Source organism: Hippopotamus amphibius, chromosome 3 (assembly GCF_030028045.1).
Source record: "Hippopotamus amphibius kiboko isolate mHipAmp2 chromosome 3, mHipAmp2.hap2, whole genome shotgun sequence".
Lineage (NCBI taxonomy): Eukaryota > Metazoa > Chordata > Mammalia > Artiodactyla > Hippopotamidae > Hippopotamus > Hippopotamus amphibius.
This window is the reverse complement of record NC_080188.1, coordinates 128,027,378-128,053,379: the sequence shown is the minus strand read 5'-3', so window position 1 is coordinate 128,053,379 and position 26,002 is coordinate 128,027,378. Positions and strand designations below refer to the sequence as shown.

The 26,002-nt window shown below is 61.1% G+C and overlaps 2 protein-coding genes and 1 long non-coding RNA gene across 6 annotated transcripts; 1 reads left to right on the top strand and 2 right to left on the bottom strand.

Moving 5' to 3' along the window:
• Positions 1-1,025: 1,025 nt before the first annotated feature.
• On the bottom strand, positions 1,026-5,376 carry NDUFS8 (NADH:ubiquinone oxidoreductase core subunit S8). Of its 4 annotated transcripts, none has more exons than XM_057727629.1 (7): positions 5,141-5,376; positions 4,123-4,186; positions 3,983-4,033; positions 3,320-3,409; positions 3,048-3,220; positions 1,293-1,421; positions 1,026-1,210 (listed from the first exon to the last, which is right to left on the bottom strand). In XM_057727629.1, exons 2-7 carry the CDS (start codon positions 4,184-4,186, stop codon positions 1,079-1,081), a joined length of 639 nt encoding a protein of 212 aa, XP_057583612.1. In that variant the 5' UTR covers positions 5,141-5,376; the 3' UTR covers positions 1,026-1,078. The 4 variants fall into 4 exon arrangements, with proteins under 4 accessions (XP_057583612.1, XP_057583611.1, XP_057583614.1 ...); XM_057727628.1 differs by lacking the exon at positions 5,141-5,376 and adding an exon at positions 4,433-4,941; XM_057727631.1 differs by lacking the exon at positions 3,320-3,409 and having other exon boundaries at positions 5,141-5,226.
• Positions 5,377-5,468: 92 nt separating this feature from the next.
• LOC130849721 (uncharacterized) lies at positions 5,469-11,458 on the top strand. The gene is made up of 3 exons (XR_009052787.1): positions 5,469-5,655; positions 9,872-10,090; positions 11,164-11,458. It is a non-coding gene; the product is annotated as an uncharacterized LOC130849721 (long non-coding RNA).
• On the bottom strand, positions 6,617-24,891 carry ALDH3B1 (aldehyde dehydrogenase 3 family member B1). The gene is made up of 11 exons (XM_057728846.1): positions 24,837-24,891; positions 22,530-22,616; positions 20,431-20,593; positions 16,845-16,955; positions 16,612-16,732; positions 16,218-16,303; positions 15,630-15,711; positions 13,015-13,401; positions 12,177-12,343; positions 9,245-9,344; positions 6,617-7,310 (listed from the first exon to the last, which is right to left on the bottom strand). Exons 3-11 carry the CDS (start codon positions 20,590-20,592, stop codon positions 7,120-7,122), a joined length of 1,407 nt encoding a protein of 468 aa, XP_057584829.1. The 5' UTR covers position 20,593; positions 22,530-22,616; positions 24,837-24,891; the 3' UTR covers positions 6,617-7,119.
• Between the last annotated feature and the right edge of the window lie 1,111 nt (positions 24,892-26,002).

The window sequence follows — 26,002 nt, the reverse complement described above, 5'->3', positions numbered from 1 at the left end:
TGTCAGCAGGTGATCTGAGAAAAGGGGCTCCCTGGGAAAGAGCGGGATAATCTGTTTCTTTGCTGCAGGCCTTCTCAGAGCCTTGAATGTACTATCATGCAGTGCCTGTCCCAGAGGGGAGAGGGCACGTGGGGCATTTCCCATACTTACTGGTCCACAGAACCACCTTCCCCTTTCTTTCCAAGAAGCATCTTGGGAGATTAGTGTTTTGTGAAAAGCACTTTGGGAAACAACAGAGAAAGGGAACTCCAAGATCTCTCAGACCTAAGTTAGTTTTTTCATCAGATATGTGCTGTGTGCTCCTGAGCAAGCCACTTCACCCCTCTGAGCCAGTTTCCTCATTGCTGAGAATGAACTGAAATCTTCTCACATCTCCTAGCATCAAGTTACATGGGGGCTGTTCCTCCACTGGCCCCGGGCTTGCACGTGGCCCCAGAAGGAACTACATCACTTGGCTGGGACAGCAAAGCAGAAGTCCTATGCAGCAGAAGCCAGGCCCGCAGCCAGATCTGGGGAACTTGGGGAGGAAAGGGGACGTGACTGGAGGAGAGGCAGAGCCAGCTCACGGGCAGCAGGGCCTGTGTCACCCCCTCGTGACTGTCACCCCCAGAGCAGGCTTCCCCCAGTCCCCAACAAGGATGCCCTGGCCTTTCCGAGTTCCTGCTCCTTCACGTATTTCTGCCTGCAGCCTTGGGAGGCTCTAACTCCTTAGGGTCTCAGTTGTGGGTGGCCCTTAGGAGAGGGCAGGCCCCGACTCCACATCCTGGACACCCAGGATTATGGGAACAGTGGACCTGAGCCAACCTCCAGCCTGTGGAGCCTTGGGGAATATGCCCAGGAAGACGTGTGGGCCACAGGCTGCTGTGGGCCAGGGCCCAGCCACGGGGAGGGCCTGGCAAGACCCACAGAGTCGCATAGGAAGGCGACTGTCCAAGGACCTGGTCCAACGGAGGAACCCACAGGCCGTGGTCGGGCTGTAGACGGTTCCGGCCCAGACGGCAGACTCATGACAGAGGCGGTGGGGGAGGTCAGAGCTTTTTATTGGGCAGGAGGGGCCTCGGGCCAGCCGGCGGGCTGGTCACCGGTAGAGGTAGTCAGCCTGGATGTTGGCGGCAATCTCGGCCTCCCACTTGTCCCCGTTGTTGAGCAGCTTCTCCTTGTTGTAGAGCAGCTCCTCGTGCGTCTCTGTGGAGAACTCGAAGTTGGGGCCCTGCAAGCAGGGGAACAGGTGCTGGCGTCAGGCCCTCCGAGGAGCTTCCACCCCGGCCTCCCCCACCACGGGGCCCGCTCACCTCGACAATGGCATCCACGGGGCAGGCCTCCTGGCAGAAGCCACAGTAGATGCACTTGGTCATGTCGATGTCATAGCGCGTGGTCCGGCGGCTGCCATCGGCCCGTGGCTCAGCCTCAATGGTAATGGCCTGTGGGGTGGCACAGGGTACTGTCACCTGCCAGCCATGCTGGCCCTGGGCACAGGATCCACTCCTCCCCGTGCCCCCCCCACCCCATGGCTCATTCCCACTCCTGGGGGACTGGCCCCCTGGGGCCCTACAGAGCAGACCCTCTGTCATCCACCCTCAGCCCGCGTGTGCCTTTCCTGACTCCTGTCCCAAGGGCTGCCTGGCGCGGCTGTGACGTCGGCCTCTGAGCACCTGCGCTCGCTGACATTCCCTTGTTTGTTAACTGCCAGCACCTCCTGCCTGAGCATGTGAGTCGCATGAGGCAAGGGCTGTTGCCTGCCTGTGCACCACAGCACCCGCAGCCCCAAGGGGTCTCACCCTGTAAAAAAGGCCCCATTACTGTCGGCTGTACATTGAGCAACCTTCCCAATTACATCTAGTTATCCCCATTTAATGGATGAGAAAACTGAGGCTCAGAGAGGTTGAGGGGTTTCCCAAAGCCACACAGTAAGTGAGGGGCAGAGCCCAGACTCAAACACAGGTCCTTAACTCTCAGTTTCTGGGCACAGACTGGCACCAGCTGGGGGAAGGGGTGGCCTGGGCCTTCCACAGCTGGGAGGGCCTTCAAAGGGATCTAGCAAAGGCCCTGAGATGTCCCCAGGAGTGGAAAGCTCACCACTCAGTCAGACCTTTGGCTAGTAACCTCATCTCTTTGTGCCTCAGTTTCCTCTTCTATAAAAATGGGGATAATAATCTCTACCTCCTAGAGTTGTTGCAGAGATGAGTCATGAGCTTGGCACAGTGCCTGGCCCACAGCCAGCACTCACGGCCTGGATGTCACTATTTTATTTTAGGGGAGACCTCCTATGTTCTCCCGGTCACTGGCTAGACTGGGGACAGCAAGGCCACAAACTGCGGGCCTGGAGGACTTGGGAGTGGTCCAGGAGATGAGCCACAGGATGTGGACAGGAGCCATCCTGAGTCATAGAGACGTGGCCTGGAGCAGCCACTGGGAGGGGGTCATTGTGTGGACAGTGAGGACCCCTGTGCCTGTTGGGTTCCTGCCGGGAACATCCACCGGCCTGAGAGCCCCAGCTGTGTCTTTCTGCTTCTGCACCAGGCAGTCCGTGCGGAACCCTCCCACAGAACCAAAGGCCAGGGGCTCAAAGAAGCAGCAACCAGGGGCGGTGAGGGCCCCGGCTGTGGCACGTGTCCCTGGACCCGGACCTGTGGCGGGCACACAGGCTGGGCTCCTGAAACTGCTGCTGCATCCAGGTCAAAGTGGAGACGCTCAGGGGCCACCTCGTGGCTCAAGGCCTGGGTTTCACACCCATGACCAGACCCCCAAGGGCAGGAGCCAGCTGTGCCACGTGGCCTGCTCGGGGCTGGAAGCTCTCCTCCCCTGAGTCACCACCTCTGAGTCGGCTCTGGCAGCAGGGCCTCATCGTTCCCGTTCATGAGGGGAAGTGGCTCCAAGCAGGAAAGGGACGTTCCTGGGGACACACACCCAGCAGCGGGGGCCAGAGTTCAGGCCCAGGGCTGCCCGCCTCAGTCTCCCTATAGCAGGCTGTGGCCTCGCTCTCCCAGTGGCAGGGGCCAGGGTGGCGGTCAGCTGGGGCCGGGGGCTCACCTGGGCCGGGCGCTCACCTGGGCTGGGCACACGGCCTCGCAGAGCTTGCAGGCAATGCAGCGCTCCTCTCCAGATGGGTAACGGCGCAGCGCGTGCTCTCCACGGAAGCGCGGGCTCAGCGGGCCTTTCTCGAACGGGTAGTTGATGGTGGCCGGCTCTCGGAACAGGTAACTCAGGGTCATGCCCAGGCCTGGGGGTGGCATGGGCATGGTGGGAGGGGGCACCTCCTCCCTAACACATCAGTGCCCCACCCCGACAAGCCCACCTCGCCCCTCCCGCCAGGGCCCACCTCGGATGAGCTCAGTCCACAGCAGGGTCTGCGCTGCCCGGTCGGTCACTGACTTCATGTCCATCGAGGACTCCCGCATGTTCACATATTCTGCAGGGGAGGCGGGCACAGAGGCCGTGGCAGGGGGCCTCACACAGGCCCTCCCCAAGGGCTCCAGCTCAGGGAGGTGAGGCCTGGCCTCCTTCTAGGTGCAATAGCTGGGCCCCCCGGGGCTTGTTCATTCACCAAACCTTCCCCGCCTCAGTAACCACCCCTCGAGACCGGCCTCTGGCCCGGGCAGTCCTCACCTGCTTCCCCCTGTGCCTGTGTGGCCATCCTAGCTGGGAGCTGATAGGAGGTGGAAGGGGCTTGGGTGTGGGGTCCTGATGAAGAGGCACAGGCTCCCAAGGCTCACACCTGGCAGCTCCCTCCTCATCCAACTCGGGGAAGGTCTGCGATCACACTGTGTAGCCACAGGGAAGGCCCCCCACCCTGTGCAATGACAGACCCCGCCCCCACGAATTATATTCAATCTTGATCACCATCCTCGTTTTACAGAGTGGAAACTGAGGCTCCAGGACGGGGAGCCCCCAGCAAAGCCAGGACTAGAACCCAGGCCTCCTCCCCTGCCTCTGGAAGGACCGTGATCAGAAAGCCTGAGGCTCGAGGCGCCCTGGGACTCACTGTAGGTGGCTGCCACCGCGCTGCTGTGGACGCTCCGGCTACTGGGATGCCCTGCAAGGAGAGGGGTTACGCTGTGTAGCTGAGACCTCATGCCGGGAGGCTGGGCCCCCCACACCCAGGAAAGGCTCCCTTGGTCCTACCTACACGTGCAGCCTGGGCCCGGGCCAGGGCCCTAAGCAGCATGGGCGTGGTCAGGCAGCGCATCTGTGGGTGTGAAAAGAGAGGGAGGCATAGGTGGGTATTAGACAGGTGTGGTCCCCCCCAGGAACTCTAGCACGGCAGGAGCCCTGAGCCTTGACCCTAGTGCCACTGTGTCACCTTGTCCCCTGCTCACCCCCATTCCTGTCAGAGGCACAGACGGCCTTCCTGTTCCCAGGTGCAGCCCCTCCCAGCCTCCAACCTGACCCAGGTAACACTGCCAACTGCCACCAGCATTTATTGCGAGCTCACCATGCCAGGCACTGTGCTAGGGGTTACGTGCACTGTCACTTTGTCCTCATGAGGACCCCAGAGGGAGGCACAGATGAGAAGCTACAGCTTAGTCGTGTTAAGTGACTTGCCCAAAGTCACACACTAAGGGGGGTGGGACCAGGATGTGAACCAGGCGGGACCCCTCCCTTTACACCCCCCGGCCCCGGCCCTCCCCTGAGGGAACCCTTTAAAGGCTTAAATAAAAATAACCCTCAAGATCGAATTCCTCTCCCCAGCATCAAGGCCCTTCTGGAGCTGTCTCCCAGCCTGCCTGCCGAGTGACCTTGGGTTTTCTCATCTGTGAAATGGGAAGTGGCGAGAACGGAGGGGGCTCGAAGATGCTAAGGGTTTAGCCCTGGGCCTGGCACTCAGCCAGAGGCCAAAAGCGCCCCTCCCGTGACCTGTGACCTCTAGCGGGCCCATTTCTTTTGACCGCTAACTTCAGTGCCAGGCGCCCAACCCGGCTCCTTCCCCGACCTTCCTCATGACCTCTGACCCCAGGGGTGCAGGCGGCGCATGCGCCTTGAGGGTGCCGGCTGCACGCTCAAGGACACAGAGACCGCGGGTCCTGAGCGGGTCGAGACAAAGCCCGGGCGCGGAGCCGGCGGGGCCAAAGGGGGCCGCACACTCGACCCCGACGCCGCGCCGCCCAGGCCCGGCCTTCACAGCTGAACCCCGAACACCCACCTTGCAGCGCCGTCTCTCCTTCCCGTACCGACGGGCCTGTCCGCCCAGAGGCGGAGCCTACCTTCTGGGGCGCGACCATTGGGCCGGCTAGCTTCGCCATTTCTGCGTTGACTCTTCATGGCGTGGTCTGATTGGCTGGTGTCGCCGGCAAAGGCGGGCGAATCAAAAACAACCTCTTCTCCGATTGGCCAGGGGAGAGCAGGCCCTTGAAGTGGTGCAGAGCGCCGCCGGGTTGGGCGGGAGCGGCCGAGGAGGCGGGACTCCCGAGCTCCCTGAGGCGGGACATCCGGGGCGTGGTTTAAGGGTGCTGCTCGGGTCGGACCGGGCACCCTGGGCTAGAGGAGACTCGCTGGGCGTCGGCGGGGCGAGAGTGATGAGGGTGATTCCGCGCGGGAGCCCTGCCTGCCCTGTGCTAAACCTTCACCCAGGCGACTTCGTGTAATCTTCACGGCAGCCCTGTGCGGAGGAACGGCTGTTCTCGCTTTACAGATGGGGAAACTGAGGCACGGACTGGTGTAAGAACTTGGTCCAAGCCTTAGAGCCGCGGAGACAGGCCGCCTGAACCGCTCCTGGATCTGTATGACTCGGGAGCCCCGTCCCTCAACATCCCCCAAACCCGTGTTCCCCCCCCGTGAATTGTGTGGCAGAGGGACCCCTGAGGCTGCGGACACTGAGAAGAACCCTGAGGCCTCCTGTGTGTTGGGGGGAGTGGAAGGTGGTCGGGGAGGGCTTCCTGGAGGAGGTGATATCCAAGCAGAGAGCAAGGAGGAGTTGGGCAGAACAAGGGCCTGAGAGCATGCCCAGCGTCTGTGCGGAGGTCCACCGGAGAAGGAGGACACATCAAGTGTGTTAGAGGAGGACAAGGATAGGCTTGGGGGGAGGGAGGGAGGGAGGGCTGGGGCAGAGCCTCCCAAAGACTGGTATGGGTCCAGACTTGTGGGCCAGAGGGAGATACTGAAGCCGTTCAGGCTGAGGGCTGGCATGCTCCCGTGGGCTTTGGGAAGATCAGTGGGTACGCTGAGGAGAAGGGCTGGGCCGGGGAAGAAGGTAGGTGATGGATGGCCCTGGGCACAGCAATTAGTGTGTGGATTGGGGACGTCTGTGGCGTTATAGAATCATCCAGAATTGTGCAAAGATGGGACTTGGGAAGTGAGAAAGGAGTGTCCAGCAGGAGGCCCAGGAGTTTGGCTTTGTGGCTGAGTGGATGGGAGATCACCCCATGGCGTCAGGGCCCAGGAGGATGAGCAGGACAGGGAGGAGGATGAGTCCAGTGTGGGACACGGGAGGGCAAGGTGCCCAGGGCCAGCCACTTGGGGGACAGGAGCGTGTCCAGAGCTCGTAAGAGGCCCGAGCTGAAGGGAAGGGAGGTCCTACTGCATGCATCTCATTAGCCTGACCTGGAGGGAGAGGTGGGGGAGAGAAGGGGGAGGCAGCCTCCCTCCACCCCAAGGAAGAGACAGGACATCTGGAGCTTGAAGTCAGTGATTACGGTCCAAAATTTAATTCTCATGATGATCTCAGGTGCTAATCACCTCATCTGTGCAGCAGACAGGGAACCAGGCTCAGAGAGGGCAGGGATGACCCAGGTCACAGCGCGTCTTCAGTGCAGCGTGGACCAGATGCCAAGGCCCCTTCTGCACCCTCCCCAGAAAGGGGGGGTCCCAAGAGGTGCCCACATCTGGCCTCCTCTCCTGGGACACAGGTGGCCAGCATGGGAGCAGGTGGGCAGGTTACCGCACTGTTTCCCACGTTCCCACAACTTGGCCCATCCTGGTTGGGGGGCAGCTGAAAGCCTGAAAAGAGAAGCCCCAGGAGGGAGGAGGGCAAGCACTGGTCTGGGCTGTGGCCTTGGCATGTCCTTTTCTCCTGTGTCGTGGACCCCAAGTCATGTCTCCATCAGCCTCAGGTGGCCGCAGCAGCAGAGGAGTCATAGACGTGAGCTGGGAGGGGCCCTCAGTGCCCCCGTGCCTGGGGTGGGCTCAGAGCAGCGTGCAGCTGCAGCAGCGGGTCTCCATGGCCATCAGCAGCACCCTCAGGTTGCGTGGAGTGTGGGGTGGGTAGCGGAGGGCGTAGATCTTCTCCAAGCCAGGGCGACGCAGCAGGCAGGCGCGGTGGTGGGAGAAGGTGTCGAAGGAGAACTTGCCGTGGTAGCTGCCCATCCCACTGGCACCTGTACAATGACAGAGAACACGGCAGTCAGGCCCCCAGGGGCCAGCCGAGGGGGTCAGACAGACCTGGGCTCTGCCAGTCACACAGTATGACCTGGGTGGGCTACTTCATCCCCCAAGCCTTGGTTTCCCCACCTGTGAAGTGGGCTAATCCTGAGATGCTGTGGGTAATGGGCTTAGCCCTGAGCCTGGTGCCAAAACCCACTCAAATAAATGTTGGGGGTGCCAGGTACTGGGGCACGATGGGTAGACCATGGTCAAGAGTGGATTCCAGGGCGGGTGGGGGATGAATTGAGAATTTGGGATTAACAGATACACACTACTCTATATAAAATAGATAAACAAGGACCTACTGTATAGCACAGTGAACTATATTCAATATCTTGTAATAACCTATAATGGAAAAGAATCTGGAAAAGAGAGTATGTGTATATGTATATGTATAGAACTGAATCACTGTGCTGTATACCTGAAACTAACAACATTGCAAATCAATGTCTAGGTAGGGAGGCAAAGACCAGGCAGTGGGAAGTCCGGGGTACCCAGCCTGGTGGAATCGGGGGTAATCCAGGAGGGCTTCCTGGAGTAAGTGAGGCCTGAGGGATGTGGAATTGACCAGATATAAAGTAGGTGTGTGGGGCAAGAGAGGCCCAGGCTAGGGGACAACTCAGAAAGCCTTGGAGATGGGTGACCTGTGGTGTGTGGGGGCCTGCGCAGCATCCGAGGAAGTGGGAAAGGAGGCTGGAGCAGGACTCCATGGCCAGACCAGCAAGGGCTGGGCTCAAGAAGCTGAGTCAGGGCCCTGGCTCTGTCTGAGGGGCCTGGGAGCCATGGGAGGCTTTGTCGGGGGAGCAGCAGGGTCAGATTTACCTGTAGACAGACTCCTATGCTTCCCTGAGGAGGGGGGCTGGGACTGGAGGTGGGGCAACCAGGTGGGCTGGGAAGGGGGGTTCTAGACCCAGGGACAGCAGCACTGCCCAGCCCTGGACCTGCACCGCCGCAGCGTCAGTCTCAGCCCGCTGTGTGCTCCTGTGACACCGGCCGCTCCCCAGGGAGGGTCCAGGCCCACCAGGACAGCCTGCCAGGCCCTGCTGGTCATTTACTGTAGTGCCAAGTATGCGCAGGTGGCAGGGCCGCAAGTGTCTGGCCCTCTCATCCCCTGAGGAGGAGGTGGGCTCAGAGAGGGGAAGTAGTGGCCCCACATCACACAGCCGTTAGGCTTGCTGGGCCCAGCCTCAGAGGCCAGAACTTCTCAGTGGTCCTGGGGGCTGCTGGGGCTCGGTGGAGCCCCTGTCTCCACGGGGTGTCCCATGCCTAACATGGGACAGAGGGTTCACAGGAGGGGTTGAAGGAGCAGCGTGTAGCCTCACCATGGAGTAAAGAGAACACCCAAGGCCACCCCGCATGTGCTGACAGGCCTGCTGTCGGGGTGAAAAGCCATAGCAGCACAGCGGACAGTGATCGCAGTGATGTTTGAAAGAAACCTAAATTGTGGGGACTTCCCTGGTGGTGCAGTGGTTAAGAGTCTGCCTGCCAATGCAGAGGACACAGGTTCGATCCCTGGTCTGGAAAGATCCCACATACCATGGAGCAACTAAGCCCGTGCGCCGCAACTACTGAAGCCCAAGCGCCTAAAGCCCATGCTCCGCAGCAAGAGAAGCCACCGCAATGAGAAGCCCTCGCACCGCAATGAAGAGCAGCCCCTGCTCGCCACAACTAGAGAAAACCCATGCACATCAACGAAGACCCAACGCAGCCAAAAAAAAATTTAAAAAAAAACAAAATCCTAAATTGTGTATCTGCGGGTCCACCTCCATATGGAAATGCAGAGACAGTATGGAAATGCAGAGACAGTCCGGAAGGTTCTGCTTCAGACTCTGCAGAGGGGAGCGGGTCGCAGGGTCACGGTAACAGACGGCACAGCTCCAGCACGTACCCACTCCTCCGAAGGGCAGGCTGGCGACGGTCAGGTGCATGAAGCCATCGTTCCCACAGAAGCCCCCGCTGCTGGTCTGGGCCAGTATCTGCTTGACCACCTGGGAGAGAAGCAGCTATCAGGCTGGTGGTGGAGCTGCTGGGGCCCCGAGGGCTCTGTCCGGCCCCGTCAGGGCCCTGGGACCCATGCAGGGTCTGAGGCCACCGTGTGGGCTGAAGAGGGTGGTCGTGGAGCAGCCTGCCCCTCAGCCCCAACTGGAGACGTGCTTCTTGAGCAACCCTTGCGTGTGGCCCACGCAGGCGGCTGTGGACACAGACTCAGGCCTGGGGAGGAGGTGGGAAACCCAGCATCCTCCTGGGCACACGGAGGGTGCAGGGTGAGGGGCAGGTGGCCAGGGAGGCGTCCCCGGGAGGGATGTGAGGTGCCTGCTGGGTCTCAAGGTGGGGGCAGAGATGAGTCGGAGGGCCCCCCAGGCAGAGCGAAGGGCAGGTGGGGAGGCCGAGGGGCAGGAAGGCAGTGGGGGGCCTTGTGGCGTGCAGCACAGGGAGGACATGGAGATTTGCATTTTGGAAACATGAACTTGACCCTTGCTTAACTTAATGAAAGCCCTTCCTCTCCCGTCTCTAGGTGTATTTGAAGAATGAGTGGGGAAAAGATTAGAAGACACTGATTAGTCGTTGCACGAAAACTTGGCTGTCGTTAGTTACAACGTGTGACCCTCAGGTAACAGCTAGGTCAGGGCTTGCCTGCCGGTGGGAGGAGTGGACCCCCATCCGCAGGCTCAGAAATCCCGTTGAGACCAGCGGTAAGGACAACAGAAGACAGAGTTGGGATCATCAGTGCTTGGTGAGGAGCCAGGGCAGGGCATGTGGGGTGCGACGTGTGTCTTGTGTCACTGTGTGTCCTGGAAGAGTGCCGGGCAGTCAGAAAAGCTTGAAAGCCACTCGGCTAGATGACCCCCCGCCACCCCACTTCTAAACACCTGTGTAGTGTTTCCTTCTTTCTCTTTTTGGCCACACTGTGCAGCATGCTGAATTTTAGTTCCCCAACCAGGGATTGAACCTGTGCCCCCTGCATTGGGAGCACCGAGTCTTAACCACTGGACCTCCAGGGAAGTTCCTGTGTAGCATTTTCTAAGGTTAATGTTATCCGGGGCTTCCCTGGTGGTCCGGTGCTTCCAATGCAGGCGTTGTGGCTTCGATCCCTGGTCAGGGAGCCAAGATCCCACATGCCTCACGGCCAAAAAACCAAAACATAAAACAGAAGCAATATTGTTACAAATTCAATAAAAATTTTAAAGTTGGTCCACATCAAAAAAAATCTTTAAAAAATAAAAAATAAAGTTAATGTTACCCAGATAAACCAGGGCTCCTTGGCACAACAGCTGATTCTAGGGCTGGGCAGCCTGTAGACCCAGAAGGGAAGGAAGTGGTTGGAAAACAAAAGGATGGGCAGGTGTCAGGGACATAGCAGCTCCCAGGGCCCAAAGCTGGGACAACTTGAACAAGGAAACAAATGAGGTGGTATTGCATTGTAACCCGGAAAATAAAGCAGATGCACAGGAGTCCATGCTGCTAGAAAGAAACAAATCAAGAGCCCGATTGTCCCTACAGATTCCAACTAATAAATGAGGACAGTCCCTCTTCACAGGATAGAGCTTAATCCCACCCCTCCCATTGAAGGTGGGCTAGACATAGTGACTTGCTCCCAAAGAATAGAATAAGGAGAGGGAAAAATAGTCACTCCTAGATGGACACTCGTGCCAGACGTGAGTGACCTTGGGCAGTGATGAAGGTTAACCTCACCAGTGATGTGTGGATCTCACGGACCCCTGATAGGATAGACAGATGGGCCCTTGGCCCTGTGGTATTCTTTCAAGAGAAAATAAGCAGACCACTGAGATTGGGGACCTTCTGCAGGAGAGCTGGCTGGCCCTCCTCAAGCTGAGAGACAGCCACCAGCAGACCAGAGAAGTCATGGCAACTAAATGCAACGTGGGACCCTTGCCTGGATCCTGGAGCAGAAAGAAAAACTGGCAGAATCCAACTAAAGTCTGGAGTATGGTTGACAGCAATGTACCAATGTTAGTTTCTTAGTCTTGACCAATGTAAGGGCCCTTAAGTGGGAGAAACTGGAGTATATGGAAACTCCCTGGAACATCTTTGCAGCTTTTCTGTAAATCTAAAATTATTCCAAAATAAAACGTTTGTTTAAAAAAAAAAAAAAAGCATTGCCCAGGGGAATTCCCTGGCAGTCCAGCACTTAGTGCTTCCACTGCAGAGGGCACAAGTTCAATCCCTGTCCGGGGAACTAAGATCCCACATGCAGCAGGGTATGGCCAAAAAAAAAAGCATTGCCCAGTCAGTGAGGGATCTCAGGAGTGCTGGGGGAGGGGGAGGTGTGTCCTGAGCTAGGGGCCCCTGCCCACGCCCACATGAGCCTCCCAAGCGGCCCCAGGGCCTTGAGTAGGGAAGGAGGCCCCAGGGAGGGGGGAGGCGACAAGGGCTCATTCTTGGGCCTGCACATTCTGGTCATTCATCCTCCCCCAGTCGTTCCATTCCACATCACGTGTGCTTTCCACGTGAAAGAGGACACTGCAGCCACCAGGCCAAGATGATGCTGAAGAATGGAGGTGGGAGCTGACCTAGAGAGGATACTGGACCCTAGAGAAGACCCTGGGGAGCCACCCACTAAAGGCCCAGGAGAATGTGGCCTAGATTAGGGGACGGGGGGGCCCTGCTGCCCCCACGAGCAAGGAGAGGGACAGAGCCAAGCGTGCCACCTGTGGTTGTCCCCAAGGGACCAGGACCCCCTACCCTCCTGTCAGGCGCCTTGGTCCACTCTGTTCCTGGAGCCACGCCCCTCCTCTGCTGACCCCACTCTACCCTCCACCCTCCTGCTGCCACCTGCCCCCGCCTCTGTGCAGCCCCACCTGGCTGCTGTTGGAGAAGGCGTACAGGGCCAGGGGCTTCTCCCGGCGGGTGATGAAGGCGATGGCCTCGTCCAGGCTCCTCACGTTCACGATCGGCAGGATGGGCCCGAAGATCTCCTCCTGCATCACCGGCTCCGTCTCCTGCACGTCCACCAGCACCGTGGGGGCTGCCCGGGCACAGGGGACGGCTCAGCCCCAGGGCTGGGGCCTCGGGCAGGCAGGGACCACGGCTCAGGGATGTTCGAGGGAAGATAATCTCCCTGCAGCCCCTGGGGAAGTGACCGTGAGGGGCTCCCCAGCCTGACCGGGGCCTGTGGGGCCCAGAGAACCACTCAGCCTTGGTCGTGCAGTCAGAGGGTGACCGGATCGCAGACCCCGTTGGGCAGCAGCAGTGGCGCCCTCTGAGCCGTTCGGCCCAGGAGACCGGGGCCGCTTTGTTCACAGCATAGTGGATGCTCAGGACGGGCTGTTGGAGCTCAGAACCAGGAATCGTGGGCTCACAGCACCTGGCGTCGTGGCCCCACAGAGCAGCGGATGGTGGGGCTGAAGTTTAGAACCTGAGCCCTAGATCTCTGGGGTCTGAGCTTGGAGAAGCTGGGCCAGAGGGTGGCGTCGTGGGGTCACAGGCTCCGACACGCAACGCGGACACGAGTGTCACAGAATCGTGGCACCAGAGCCATGCACCAGGCTAGGCTCTAGCCGTGGGGTCGGGGGAGCCTCTGAGCCTGAGGTTTCAGGCCGGGCCCAGGCTTGGGGTCCAGCTGTGGCCCCCAGTGTGGAAGGACCTTAGCTGGGGTGGGGTGGGGCGGGGCACAGAGGCAGGGAGGGCAGGACTCACCGATGTAGCGATCGCTTTCATCACTCTGGCCCCCGATGGCCACGCGGCCACAGCTCAGCAGGCCCCGGAGCCGCTGGAAATTCTTCTCGTTGATGATGCGGCCCAGGTCTGGGGAGCTCTGGGGGTCTTCACCATAGAAACGGGTGATGGCGCTCTGCAGGGCAGGCAGCAGCCGCGCCTGCATTTCGGGGCTGCACAGGACGTAGTCGGGGGCCACGCAGGTCTGGCCGGTGTTGAAATAGCGGAAGAAGGCCACGCGGTTGGCCACGGTCTGGGGGTCGCAGTTGTCGTCCACATAGCAGGGGTTCTTGCCCCCCAGCTCCAGTGTGACGGGCGTCAGGTGCTTGGCGGCAGCTGCCATGACGATCTTGCCGACTCGGGGGCTCCCTGGGGTGGAAGGAACCGGAGGGGCACTCGGTCACTCGGCTCAGGCGGGATGGCCTCAGCCCGGGGTGGGGACCCCTCAAGGGGGTTCACTTCCTGCCCTGTGCCTCCCTGGAGAGGGGGTTGAGTGGGGTTGAGGGCGAGGGATGCCCTCTCTGGGCTTTTCCTTGTTGGTTGCCGCTGCACCGGGAGCGGTCCTCCCCCTGCCCTCCCTCCCCCACAGCCCCACACAGTGGAAGGTTCCGGAGGACCTCTGTCCCCAGCTGCAAGCCAGGCCCGGCTCCGGTTAGACACCCAGGAGACCCACCCTCCCACCCTGTCTCCCTGCTTCTGATCCCAGGCTCGGGCCTGCAGGTGACTCTTTGTAACCTGGCACCCGGCGCCCTGCCCACCTGTCTACTGGCCTCTGAAAGGGACTCCTGTGGCCCAAGGCCAGAGTCCAGCTGTAGCTGGTGCACATTTGGGTCTCCCTGACCTACCCTGGCAGCCCTGACACCCTCCACACCCACGGCCTGCTCCCCCTCCCCCGCTTCATCCCCACCTCCACAGTCCCGTCCTCCTCCGCTCATCCACCCCCGACCCCTCCTGACACCGCCCCCCCACCCCCACCCCACCCCAGGCCTCAAGACACTCCTGCCCATACCTGGCCCAGCATCCCATGCTGCCGTTTCTGTCATGATGACCCTGGCCTTTCTCCCCGGCCACGGCGCACAGGAGCCCAAAGCCCAGTCGCCTCTCTGGCCTCACTTTCTCCTGCTCCCCTGCCCACCTTGCTCCCTCCCGTCCAGGCCCCTGTGTTGCCTGTGCCCGCCCCCAGCTCCCCCTCAACCGCCCTGCCCTCCCCAGACCACAGCCTCTCCCTCAGGTCCTCCTGTCTTCGCTCAAACACCTCCTTGTCTGTGAGGCCGTCCTGACCACCTCCTGCCACGCGCGTCCCCACCTGCCCGCCGACCACCTTTGAACGGGCTCTGCTACAACATAGGAGGCTTTGTCTTCCTAGCCCCGCTTTATCCCAAGGCCTGGCAGTGCCCGGGCGTGGCCTGTGCTCTCAGTAAAGAGTGAGTGAGTGAGTGAGTGGGTGCTGCCCAGACCACGTGTTGTGACGAGGGCTTTCATCCATTTGTCCTTAAGACAGGCCTGTGACTTGGGGATGGCCCCTGTCCTACTCATAAAAAACTGAGGCCTGGCGATGTCGGGAGGTCACGGCAGACTAGCTTCTGGCAGTCTGTCGGCCTCTGCACAGGCTGCCTCGGGGACCTGGCCTAGAAGCTGGCCTCCCGGGGTCTGCCCGCCTTGCCTCTGCACCCTTGGTCCTGGGGGGTCAGGGCCCAGCGTCCACCGAGCTTCGGGGCGTGATGGTGGAGGTGGGGTGGGCAGCTACCTCCTCTTGGCGCTCCCACCCCCTAGGAATTTACAGGAGCAGCTGAGGACCTTGGCCCCTCTGGTCCCACAGTTGTCCTCCCTGTCTGTTAGGGTCATGCCCGGCAGGCCTTATCCTGGGCTGGTGGCGGGGTCTGGGGAGGAGAAAGGCAGAGATGGCAGGTCCCCTGCTCTGACGAAGATGAGGTGTGCAACACAGGAGGCGGGGCTGCTCCTCCCTCCTCCAGGGCCTGGCCCCGTAACCCGGCTGTCTGCTTCCTCCCTCTTTCATGTCTTCTGGAAACTGTCGTGATCACATGAAGCTAGGTGGTGTCTGGGCCACATGGGCACACCCCAGGCTGATGGCAGGTGACCTCTGGGAGCAAAATCCAGCCTGCCCAATCCTGGCTACCGCAGTGGGCCCTGCATCTCTTTGTCGCCCAAGCCTCCGAACCCTCATCTGTGCAGCCCTCCAGAAGGGCCATGGGGTCACGGACAAGGCTGTCGGGCAGCGGGGTCCTGGATGAGGGCCTGGCCCCGCGAGAGCTCAGCAAAGGCGGATGCTGTCATGTGTGACTGTGATTGGCGGAGACGGCTGATTCCTGGGTTGGGGCCCATCCCTCCCAAGAGTCCCAGGGGTCCAGGGCTGCTCCCAGCCTGCTGGGGGGGCGCGGAGCAAGCTCGTCCTGGGGCCGGAGCACCTCCCAGCACTCGCCCCAGGCTGCGTCCTTCCTGGCTGGCTGTCTGCTTCTGCCCCCTGTCGCCTCTCTCAGAGCTGGGGACGAGAACCCTGGGGGTGGGGCTGGGCTCAAGCCTCCGAGCCCTCCCATGCTGCACCCCCCCCAGCCGCTCACCCGCAGCCGGCTCCTCACCTGTGAAGAAGATGTAGTCGAACTTGTGCTCCAGCAGCTGCCCCGTCTCCTGGGGCCCGCCCAGCACCACGGCGAAGCAGCTCTGCAAAGCAGATGGGCAGAGAGCCCCCTCTGGGACCTCCCCCACGCCCAGCCTGAGAGCCCAGAGGGCAGCTTGCCTGCCTGAGATCGCGCCCCACCTGCCTGGCCTGACCTAGAGGTGCCAGGGCTCCAGGTGGGCTGGGTGGGGGCGGAGTGGGCAGTGGGGAGCTCCCCAGGGGCACTGGGCACCGGCAGTCCCAGCCCAACAGGTGTGAGGTCGGGGCCTGGGGGTTGGGGTTGGGGTTGGGGCTGAGGCCAGCACGGGGCGAGCAGGGCTGACCAGAGACAGACAGGGACCCCCTGGGGACAGCCCCACCCCTCTGTTTCACACAGAGGGAAATAGGCTGAGGGGACGGTGACCTGGCTAAGACCACACAACCCAGAGGAGGCAGGACTGAGGTTGGAGGTCCTGCCGAGGACCACACCAAGGGCTGCCCGGCCCGGGGGTGATGCCCGGCCTGGCTCAGCCCCCGTGTGGCTGTTGGGTCTGCACCTGGCCCTGCTCACCTGGTCCAGGTATCGGGGCAGCACCTCGGCCAAGATCTTCTCAGTGTTCTTGCTGATCTCCGAGGGCTTCAACACCACGCAGTTCCCTGCGGGGCGGGGCGGGGCGGGGCAGGGGGAGAGAGCGGGCCCAGTTGTAGCCACTCCCCCTCTCCACTCAGTCCTCACACCTGCAGGGCAGGTGCCCGCCTCGTTCCACCTTCAGGTGAAGAATACGGGGCTCAGTGGGGCGCCGTGCCGGCCCCCAGGCCACACAGCCCGGGATGGTGGGCCAGATGGGAACCGGGCCGTCTTAGCCACCTGGTGCCAGCTCCCCCTCCTCCCTGGCTCTGTGGGTGGCTGTGAGGCCCCGAGGCTGGGGGACTGGGCAGGGGGCGGGGGGGGGGTTCCATCTCACCTGCAGCAAGGGCGCCCACCAGAGGCGTCAGGGTCAGGTTCAGGGGGTAGTTCCAGGGGGCAATGATGAGCACCAGGCCGAAGGGCTCCTTGCGGATGAAGGCCGAGTCCAGCTGCGTGGCCTGGGCCAGGGCCAGTGCGATGCTGAGCGGTGAGGTGCCGAGACCCCAGCCCCTCGGCTCCACCCTCCACCCAGAGAGGCTGCCTGCGGCCCTGACCCCCAGGCTCACTCACCAGGTTCTTGGGCACTTTCTCATCCTTCATCCAGGCCCGCAGGTCCCTAAGGGCCAAGTTGATCTCGTTCTGGCTGATGCTGATTTCAGACACCTCTGACTCGAAGACTGACTGCAGGGGAGAGGGAGGGGCAGGCTCCGGTGGGGCCCCAGGATCTGCAGGTGGCCGGAACCCTGGGGAGGGCAGAGCCCCTCCCAGGCAAGGCCTGTCTCATTCACTCCTTCGTCCACTCATTTATTCATTCACTCCACACTCACGGGATGCTTACAGTGCACGGGCGCCACTCCTGTGCTGGGAAGGCAACGGTGACTGAGACAGACAGAAACCCCGCCCCACGGAGCTGACGTTGTGGGGGGGGGACAGTCGACGTGATGATCAGAACACTGACTACTCCATTAGGACGTGGCAAGTGCAATGAGAGGAGGAACCACGAGAAGGGGGCTAGACTGCTGGAGTGTGTGTGCGTGTCTTTGCTCCTTTTTATACAAGATGGTTAGTGCTGGCCTTTGGGATGGGGTGACATTTGAGCAGTGAAGAAAGGGAGGGAGGGAGCCCATGGATACCTGGTGGCAGAATATTCCAGGTAGAGGGTGTGGCATGTACAAAGGCCCTGAGGTGTGCCAGCTTGCTCTGTTCCTGATTAGCAAGGAGAAAGGTGGGTGAGGTGATGAGGCCAGGCAGCTGGGGTGAGGACTGCTGAGCAGAGCAGGGACAGGATCTAACTTCAGTTTAACAGCACTGTCTGTGTGGCCTTCTGTGGCCTGCTCTGTGGATGTCAGTCTGCAGGGGACACTGGGGACACGTGTCTCTGGGTAAATGCCATCAGTTCCCACAGCCCAGGGGCCAGGGCAGATTTCAAGGGCAGGAGTCAGAAAGAGGTGAAAATCAATAGGGACTTTGTTCTGATCTCTGCCGGCTGGCATGCCTGCCCCACCCCCACGAGGGAGAAGGGACCAGCCTGTGGGCTGCAGGCAGCAGGAGGCTCAGGGCCCAGGACCCTAGGGTCAGGCTGTCCTGATGCCTGAGACTCAGCTGTCATGGTGCAAGCTCCTTCCTGCCAGTGGATAGGGCGGTGGGCCCAGGAGTGCCAGAGCTGAGCCTTGGTGAGGTAGGGAGGAGTGGGGGAGGATGCAGGGACCTTGGGGGAAGAAGCCACACCCACCAGCGCTGCTAGGAGCTGAGCCTGCTTCAGGCATGCCTTCTACTATGCCTGTGCCCACAGCCCACACACCTGCCCAACGAGGTCTCCTGTGACCTGAGTGAGGTTTGGGCCTGTTTAAGGGGTGATCTGGACTCCACTGAATGCCATGACTTTGGAAGAGTAGGCTGTTTTGAGCCAGGGCTGTGTGCCTTTAGGCAAGAACATGCCCTCTCTGAGTCTCCTCTGGGGTTGACTGTGTGCAAGCACCTCTACCTGGAAGGGCTATTGTGCATTAAATGGGAGGATTCAGGCAGGGCAGACAGGGCAGATGCTGCCTGCTGGGAGGGTGGGGGAGAGGGCTGGCCAAGACCAGAGCAAGGGATCAGACCAGAGGGAGGGACCAGGTTGGATTTTCTGGGCTTCTGCTCCCTTTGTGGGGCCCAGGCTCCTGGAGCCTTGAGGGTTGGAGGCAGGAGCTGAAATCTGAACCGTAAGTAGAACAGGGACCAGATAGACTATCGGGTCAGGTCTCACAGAGGCAGACTGTCCAGGTCAGCAGGTGGGCGGGACAGAGGCTTAGTGGAGGTGCCAGTCCCCAGAGAGCCCAACAAGCCAGGGTAGGGGGTGTGAGCCCCTCTGACCTGGACCAGGTCAAGGGAATGGACACTCCCCTCAGGGAGGCAAAGTCAGGCCCCTTGGGTGTCAGAGAGCCAAGAAGAGTATGACCTGGTGCCCTGGTTTTATAAATGGGGCAACAGATGATTCCAGAAATGGCTGAAGAGGGAGCCGGGTCTCACCTGGCTACAGTCCCACACATGGTGACACATAGAAAGTTTCAGGACACTGAGAAAGGGAGTAGGTGTCACCAGGAGGCCACGTCCTCAGGACAAGTCCTGTGGCCAGCTTTTGTTGTCCCCATGAATGGGGGTGCCCTGACCCCTGACCCCGGATGCCACAAGACACTAGTCTCGAAGTCCATGACTGCTCTGGAGACAGGCACTTCTGGCTGGGTGCCTGCCCATCAGGTGGGTCCCAAGGAGGCTGCAGAGGCCCTCCCGGACCTGCCCGGGCCAGCATCTCTCGCGCGACCTGGGTGGAGCCAGCAGGCCCCACGGAAGGGCAGGGGAGGCGGGAGGGTGGAAAGGGATGACCCTAGGGTTCGCTGTAGGGTCCCGCTCGTGGGCACAGGAGGTTTGGGGAGAAAATGAGCTCAGTGCCCAGCAGAAGCCAGTGTGGGTCTTCTGCAGCCCCCTGGGGACGCGTGGTGGCCACAGGGGCTGGCCGGCAGCTGACATGCACCGTGGGCCTGTTCTTGGTGTTCAGTATCAAAGCAGGACCTTATCATTTCACAAAGAGTCACAGCCCTGGAGGGTTACAGGTGGTGAGGGGCCGTTGGGGCATCAGGGGTGAGCCTGGACACCGTGGCCTTTGTGGCAAGCACAGGCACATTTTGTCCAGAGAAGAAGCCCCTGGACAGCTGTCCTGGGGCAGTGGCAGCCAGGCGGGTGGGCCCTGCTGGCTGAGAGGGTGCAAGGCTACCTACAAGGATGTGTATTTCTTGGGGTCCTGCCGTGGCTGCTGCTGGAGATGGGAGGGGCTGAGCCCCCGGGCCTCCAGGGTGTGGACAGAGGCCTTGACGCCCATGGTACCTAGTGAAGCCGAGGTCCTCCACACCCATGGGGCCCTAGCAGTGTGACCCACCTCCTTGGACCACACCCTTTGCATATCTCTGCCTCGTCCCCTCCCCTCCAGCCACGCTGGCCTCCATGATGCTCCTCAAGCACAAATACACCCAGCATCTCCTGCCTCGGGGCCTTTGCACATGCTGTGCCCTCTGCCATTCCCCCCGGCCCACATGGATCCTTCCCCCTCCTCCTTCAAATGCCACCGTTTCAGAGAAAACTTCCCTGACCCCCACATGTAAAAGAGCACCCTGACCCTGGCCCTCTCACCCCCTTCACACTGGGAGGGTCTCTCCAGGGCATTTATTACCATCCAACGTGCTCTGTATTTATTTACTGTCTAGTCGTGTCTCTCCCCAGGAGGCCAGCTCCCTGAACACAGGGACTTTCTTTTATTTGTGGTATCCCCAGAGTACCTGGCACATAGTAAGTGTTCAATAAATAGCAGTGGCGTGGGAATTCCCTGGTGGTCCAGTGGTTAGGACTCAGCACTTTCACTGCCGAGGGCATGGGTTCAATCCCTGGTCAGGGGACTAACATCCCAGAAGCCGTGCGGCATGGCCAAAAAAAAAAAATTGGAGTGGAGTGAATGAAGAAATGAATGAATGGGTGAAAGCAGAAGAGCGGGTTAGGGCATAGGAAGGGAGGTGGGGTCCGAGGGCTTTTAGTTCCCCTTCATGGAGGATGCAGCTGTCCCCATCTCCCCGTCCCAGCCTCCCCACCCCAGCCCTCCTCCTCCCACCCCTTCCCCGCCCACACCCACCTTGTGCAGGTCCTGCGCCAGTGCCTCCTGTAGAAGCTGCTTGTTCTCTTGCAGGAAGCGGCTCAGGCCCTCCAGCTGGGCGGCCCGGAACTCAGCCGGCCGCGTGCGCCCCGAGCTGAAGGCCTCCCGCAGCCGCTGCAGTGTGTCTGCGAAGGGGTCCATCCTGCCGGGTGGGGCAGCGTGGGCCGGGGTGCCCCCACCTCCATGGCCCCCTCCACCACCCCTGCCTGCACCCGTGGGGGCCCATGGACACCCCCACGGGGACTCACATGTAACCCCAGGTAGCAGGGCTGCCCCACCTACACACACACACACACAGGGGACACACTTAGACACCCACCAACAGAACTACATACAGACCACGCCTCTTGGCCAGTGGGCAGGAGGGCTCTGGACCCCTAGGCAGTCATGGGACTGGGTGTAGGCTTGGGGATAGTTACTCCATGCCCCTTCAGAGTGAGCAGGGAGCCAGGGGACCACACTTCTTCCTGCCACACAGAAGTTAGCCCTAAGCCGTGGCCCCCACCCTGCTCCGGTGCGCCTCCTGGAGACAGGCAGCCCTCACCCCCGCAGGCCTGAATGGTGTCACCAGGGGGAGTTTGGTAACCAGAGGGACAGTCCACCAACCGCCACTGCAGCCACCACTTTGTGACATTCCAGACACAGGATGCTCTGTCTCCCACTGTCTCCAGCCCAGGGGCCCTGCCCAGGGAGGCCAGCTGGCCGGTGGCTCAGAGGGCTGGGTGACAGGACTCCTCTCCCTGTGCCCCAGCTCCACAGCAAAATGGGGAAAGAAGAACCCCACCTCCCAGAGGCCCTGCTGCCCACCCAGCCCCGCCCGCCACAGTGCGGGAGGAGCAGGGAATGATGGGGGTCGAGGGGTGAGGGGGCAGCCATGCCTCCCTGCTACCATCGGCCAGGGCTGGCAGGCAGGGTAGGGGCCCTGATGTGCCCCCGGGCCCCCGCCTGTTTACTTGAAGCTCATCAGAGGAGCGCTCTGACGCACTCAGTCCTCGGCCTGGTGCCAAGGACCCATGGGCACCCTTTCCTCCTTTTCTCTCTGGCTGCCTTCCCCTTGGGTCTCTGCTTGGCTGATGCCTCCTTCAGGCAACCCACCGTGATTACTCCCTTGCACGTTCTCACAGTGGCCCCTTGGCTCCGCTCCCCACTGCACTGTGTCACACCTTATGACAAACACCTGGCTCCCTTCCGTCCACCTCCCTGCCCCTGCCGCGCCTCGTCCCTCTCTCTCCTCTCCCACTGGACTGGGAGGCAGGGCCCCTCTTTACCTGTGTAACTCATCATCCGGGCTTTGTGCCCCAATCTCCTCATCTGTTAGAGTCACCCTTCCGCCTCCCAGCTGATGGGTGTTTATCAAGGATGAGACCATGCTGGCCAGTTCTAAGGCCAGGACAGGGCGTCAGTGTCACCAAGGCTACCAGCTATTGTTAAGTGGCTACTGCCGCCGCGGCCCTGAGGTTTCTGGAGGGCTCCATGGCCCTGAGGGCTGAACAGCTCCAGCCAACAGGATGGCCTGGCCTGATGGGCACTCCGTGCCAAGAGCCTGGCCAGAGCCCTACGCTGTCCCTCTAGGCATGATGGGGGCCAAACTGACCCCACAGGTCTCCTGCTCCGATCAGGAGAAACGGGGCAGCTGTCTTGGGCACAGGGAGGGCACCGTGTCCCCCAGAAAGGGTGACAGTGTAGCAGAACGGAGACATCGTCAGAGCCCCCCTCAGCCCCAGCCTCGCCCTCCGCACCAACCCTCCTGGGAAGAAGGCACACTGGCCAGAGACCCAGCAGCCAAGAGCCTTACTGACCCCTAGAGCCACCATTTGAGCTCAAACCCTGACCCTGCCTCTTCTGGCTGTGTGACCTTGGGCAAGTCGCTCGTCTTCTCTCTGCCTCAGTTTCCATGTCTATAAAATGGGGATGCTAATAGCACTTGCCTCCTTGTCCCAAGGATTCAATGACACAAGGCCACATGAAGCACCGGCCACTGTGCATGTAGTAAGACCTCAGGAAGGGTCAGCTGTGGCTGTTGTAACCAAGTACTCAACAAATATTTACCTCTCTACCCTCCCCCGATTCTCTCTTACCTTCAGACTTCTGCTGGTGAATGCTGAGGGAGAACCACACCCGCCCCTCTCCTGCCTCCGCAGCCTTCTTTGCACTTTCCCGAGTCTCTGTAGAACCCACAAAAATGTAAGGCACGTCACTTGAACAGTGCATCTCCAAGTACAGTGAGGGGTGGGGAGCTGTGCGGGGGTGGAGGTCTGGTTGGAACATTCCAGCAGCCTCTCCTGGCAACACTGAGGTCAACTCACACAATATTGCCCCCTGCAGTTTGGTCAGACCGAGGCCCCAGGGGGTGCCTGCTGGGGGGACGGGGAGCTGGACTCCACCCAGGTAAGCAGATGACAGGAGGCTGCCTGGGGCCTGGGGCCGGGGGAGACCCGGGGCCTGTGACCTCACAAGGGAGCTGACCAGCCGCTGTGGACACACAAATGAGGGGGTTCCCACATCGGGTGGTCTGGGGGCCCTGAGCCCACATCCCTTGGAGTTGCTAAGTCACTTGATGTGACAAGGGACGGGCCTGGTTCCCCTGGGCCCAGAGCCAGCGAGCTTCCCTCAAGGCCATGAGCCTGGAGATTCTCTAATAATAATAATAATGAATAATAATAATGACTGGGCACTGACTGTGCCAGGCACTGTGCAGCGGGGGTGCCGGATGCGGGTGCAGCATGGCTTTTGGGTGGCACCCCTGAAGGAAGCTGAGGCCCAGGTCATGTGGCACCGAGGAGGGTGACAAATGGGGTGGACTCTCAGGTCTGCTGCCTCCAAGTATCATCAGGACACAGCTGTCGCCCAAGCCCCGTCCCTGCGCCCCCGGCTGGTCCTGCCGCTGAGCTATCTCCCAGCCCCCACCTCCGCCCACCCTCTCATTCTTTCTGCCTCAGTTTCCCCATCTATACCACAGGCCTTCTTTTTTTTTTTTTTTTTTTTTTTTTTTTTGGCACGCGGGCTTAGTTGCTCCGCGGCATGTGGGATCTTCCTGGAGCTGGGATCGAACCCATGACCTCTGCATTGGCAGGCGGATTCTTAACCACTGCGCCACCTAGGAAGCCCCCCACAGGCCTTCTAAGAGCACGCTCCCAATAGGACGTGTCATGGGCCCGAGGGCCTGGGTCCCAATCGCAGCAGCTCTGTTTATTAGCTAGGAGACCCTGGGCAGGTGGCTTGGCCTCTCTGTGGCTCACTTTTCCCATCTGTGCGACGGGGATGGTGTCCGTAGCTACCCTGTGGTGCTGTAAAGCGCTTGGTGCAGGGCCGAGCCCGTGGGCGCTCCGTGAGGATGGCTCTGAACGATCCTGATTCAGACAAGACTGCAAAGAATGGCTGTGCCAGGGGGGCCTCAGGGAGGAGACCCTGCGCTGGGAGACTGAGGAGATCTTGGCCCAGGGTAGACACCAGGGAGGCCAGGATATCAACCTGAGACCCAGGTGGGGGCAGGGATGCAGGGCAGGCAAGAGTGACAGAGGTGAACACGGTGGTCTCAGGGCCCGGGGGACACCCCGTCAGGTTGTCAGAGGTGTAGGTCACAGGGCTACCTTGAAGGCCTTGCAGGTCCCAATGCCCTAGGGTCTCCAATGTGATACCACCCACCCCTCGCCCCCTGTGTGACATTAACCTGGATTTTTACAAGGTCTCCCGAACTCTAGGCAGCAGGGCCCTCCCTTCCATAAGGGGTGTGGGGAGCTGGGGACCAACCGTTGGCCATGAGCTGAGCCAACCCCAGCCCTACCACGCGGAGAGGGCGTACACCCACTCCCTGATGCTGGTGAAGTTCCTCTGATAACAGTTCTCGGCAGGGCGGGGCCGGCTAGACCCTCCTTCCTGGACTCCGGCAGAGTCGATTTCCAAGAACACAATCGCTCGGAACGTCTCACTGCGCACCCCACCCTGGCAGCAGGCGTGCGTGCCGGGTGCCAGGAAATGTGTCGCTAAAGGATGCTTGACCCCACCCCCCAGGGACAGGGGGTGCATCCCTTCCTGGGGCAGCGGGTCCAGAGCTGGGGCCCTTGGCTCCCTTAGTAACTCCAGGGAGAGGAGGAGCAGCAGCCCGGCTCAGACAAAATAAAGGTGCTGCCTGGCCTCAGGGACCCTTGGCCCCTCTCTCTTTGTTCTCTTAGGTTGGGTCAAGGGGGAGTCCCTTCCTCCTTCCCCTTTCTCCCCAGGCGGGCAGAGAAGCTCTGAGAAGACAAAGCCAGTCTCTCTGTATGTGGCTGTGAGTGGCCAGGCCTCCCAGGACAGACTGCAACCCAGAGTCCCCGAGCCAGCCCGCCAGCAGGTCCCTGGCCCTGACTGCTGGCCGCTATATCCCCAGCCTCCGCAGAACACCGTACCTGAGGCCCTGCCAAGCTGCCCTTCCTCCTGGTCGGCCCTGCTCTGCCCAGCAGCCCTTCCGTTATGAAATGTCCAAGGCTGGGCCAGCCCCTGGGGCGGGGCTGCCCTGGCCTCGTGCCTGGCTTTGACTCTGGGCTGGCTGGTGGCCGCAGGCTGAGATTTCACCACTTCCCCCAGGGGCCTCTAGATCCTTTGCTGGACCACAGAGAAGGAGCCAGGGCCCAGAGAGAGTCAGCACCAGGTCAGGGCCACACAGCAGGTCTCCAGGGAGCTCTGAGCTGAGGGCTCCATCTCGACGCCTGATGGGAAGGGTCCAGCTGGAGGAGGAGGAGAGCCCAGAGCAGTGGCCCCAGGAATTGTGGTGTGGGGTGGAGGCTGTGGCCTGGAATAACAGGGAAAGCCCTGCCCCCCACAACCCATCCCGCAGCCCCTCTGAGCCTCAGTTTCCCATCTGCAAAATGAAGAGGTCAGATGCAAAGACAGCTGGAGGCAGAAATACAGTCCCAGGGCCCAGGCCCACTGCAGGCTTCATCCCTGCCCTCTGCGTGTCTGTGTCCATCAACACCGCCTCATCCAGCACCCCGCTCACAGCGCCCGTGACCCCCGCAACCTGACATTTTACAATGAGGAAATAGAGGTCCAGAGAGGGGACAGGACTCGACCACACAGGGCCGGAGTGGCAGCCTGGGACCCACACGAGAGGGCTCTTGCTCCAGAGCAGGGCCTGGATCCACCCGCCGCTGCCCTCTCATACCTCCCGGGTAGAGCACCGCCCTCTTACGCTCTAGGTCGGCTGTCATGATGTGTCGCCATGGAGGTTCCTGTGTGGCCGCTCCTCGGCCTCCCCCCGGCCCCCACCCCGGCACACCTGTCAGAGCCAGCACAAAGGGGGACGATCCCCGGGCAGGTGCTGGTGTCAGACAGGCAGGCGATTAGGTTACAGGTGTGGGGACAGGAATATCCTTTGTGCCATCGCCCCGTGCCTGTCACCCTGGGCCCGCTGCTGCCCCTCCACCTTGGTGCCCTGGGTTTGCCTAGGATCCTGGCCCAGGGCCTCTGGGCCGACCGGGCCTCTGGGAGATGCTCCTCACCGCCCCCGCCCTCCCCGCTGCCCCTGCCTACCTGGGAGGGCACGAGAGGTCTCCCGGCCCACACCTGCTCTGGT

Bases quoted from the DNA above. Each gene is read 5' to 3' on its own strand.
- ALDH3B1 (XM_057728846.1), bottom strand. From the start codon at position 20,592: ATGGACCCCTTCGCAGACACACTGCAGCGGCTGCGGGAGGCCTTCAGC. The intron at 15,712-16,217 runs GTGAGCAGGGCC...TCTGCTTTGCAG, and splicing joins TGCCCCGATACCTGGACCAG to AGCTGCTTCGCCGTGGTGCT. The intron at 9,345-12,176 runs GTGGGGCTGCAC...CTTCTCTCCCAG, and splicing joins CCTTCTCCAACAGCAGCCAG to GTGGTCAAGCAGATACTGGC.
- NDUFS8 (XM_057727628.1), bottom strand. The intron at 3,410-3,982 runs GTGAGTCCCAGG...CCTCCCCTGCAG, and splicing joins CGCGGTGGCAGCCACCTACA to AATATGTGAACATGCGGGAG. The intron at 1,211-1,292 runs GTGAGCGGGCCC...CCCTGCTTGCAG, and splicing joins CCGTGGATGCCATTGTCGAG to GGCCCCAACTTCGAGTTCTC.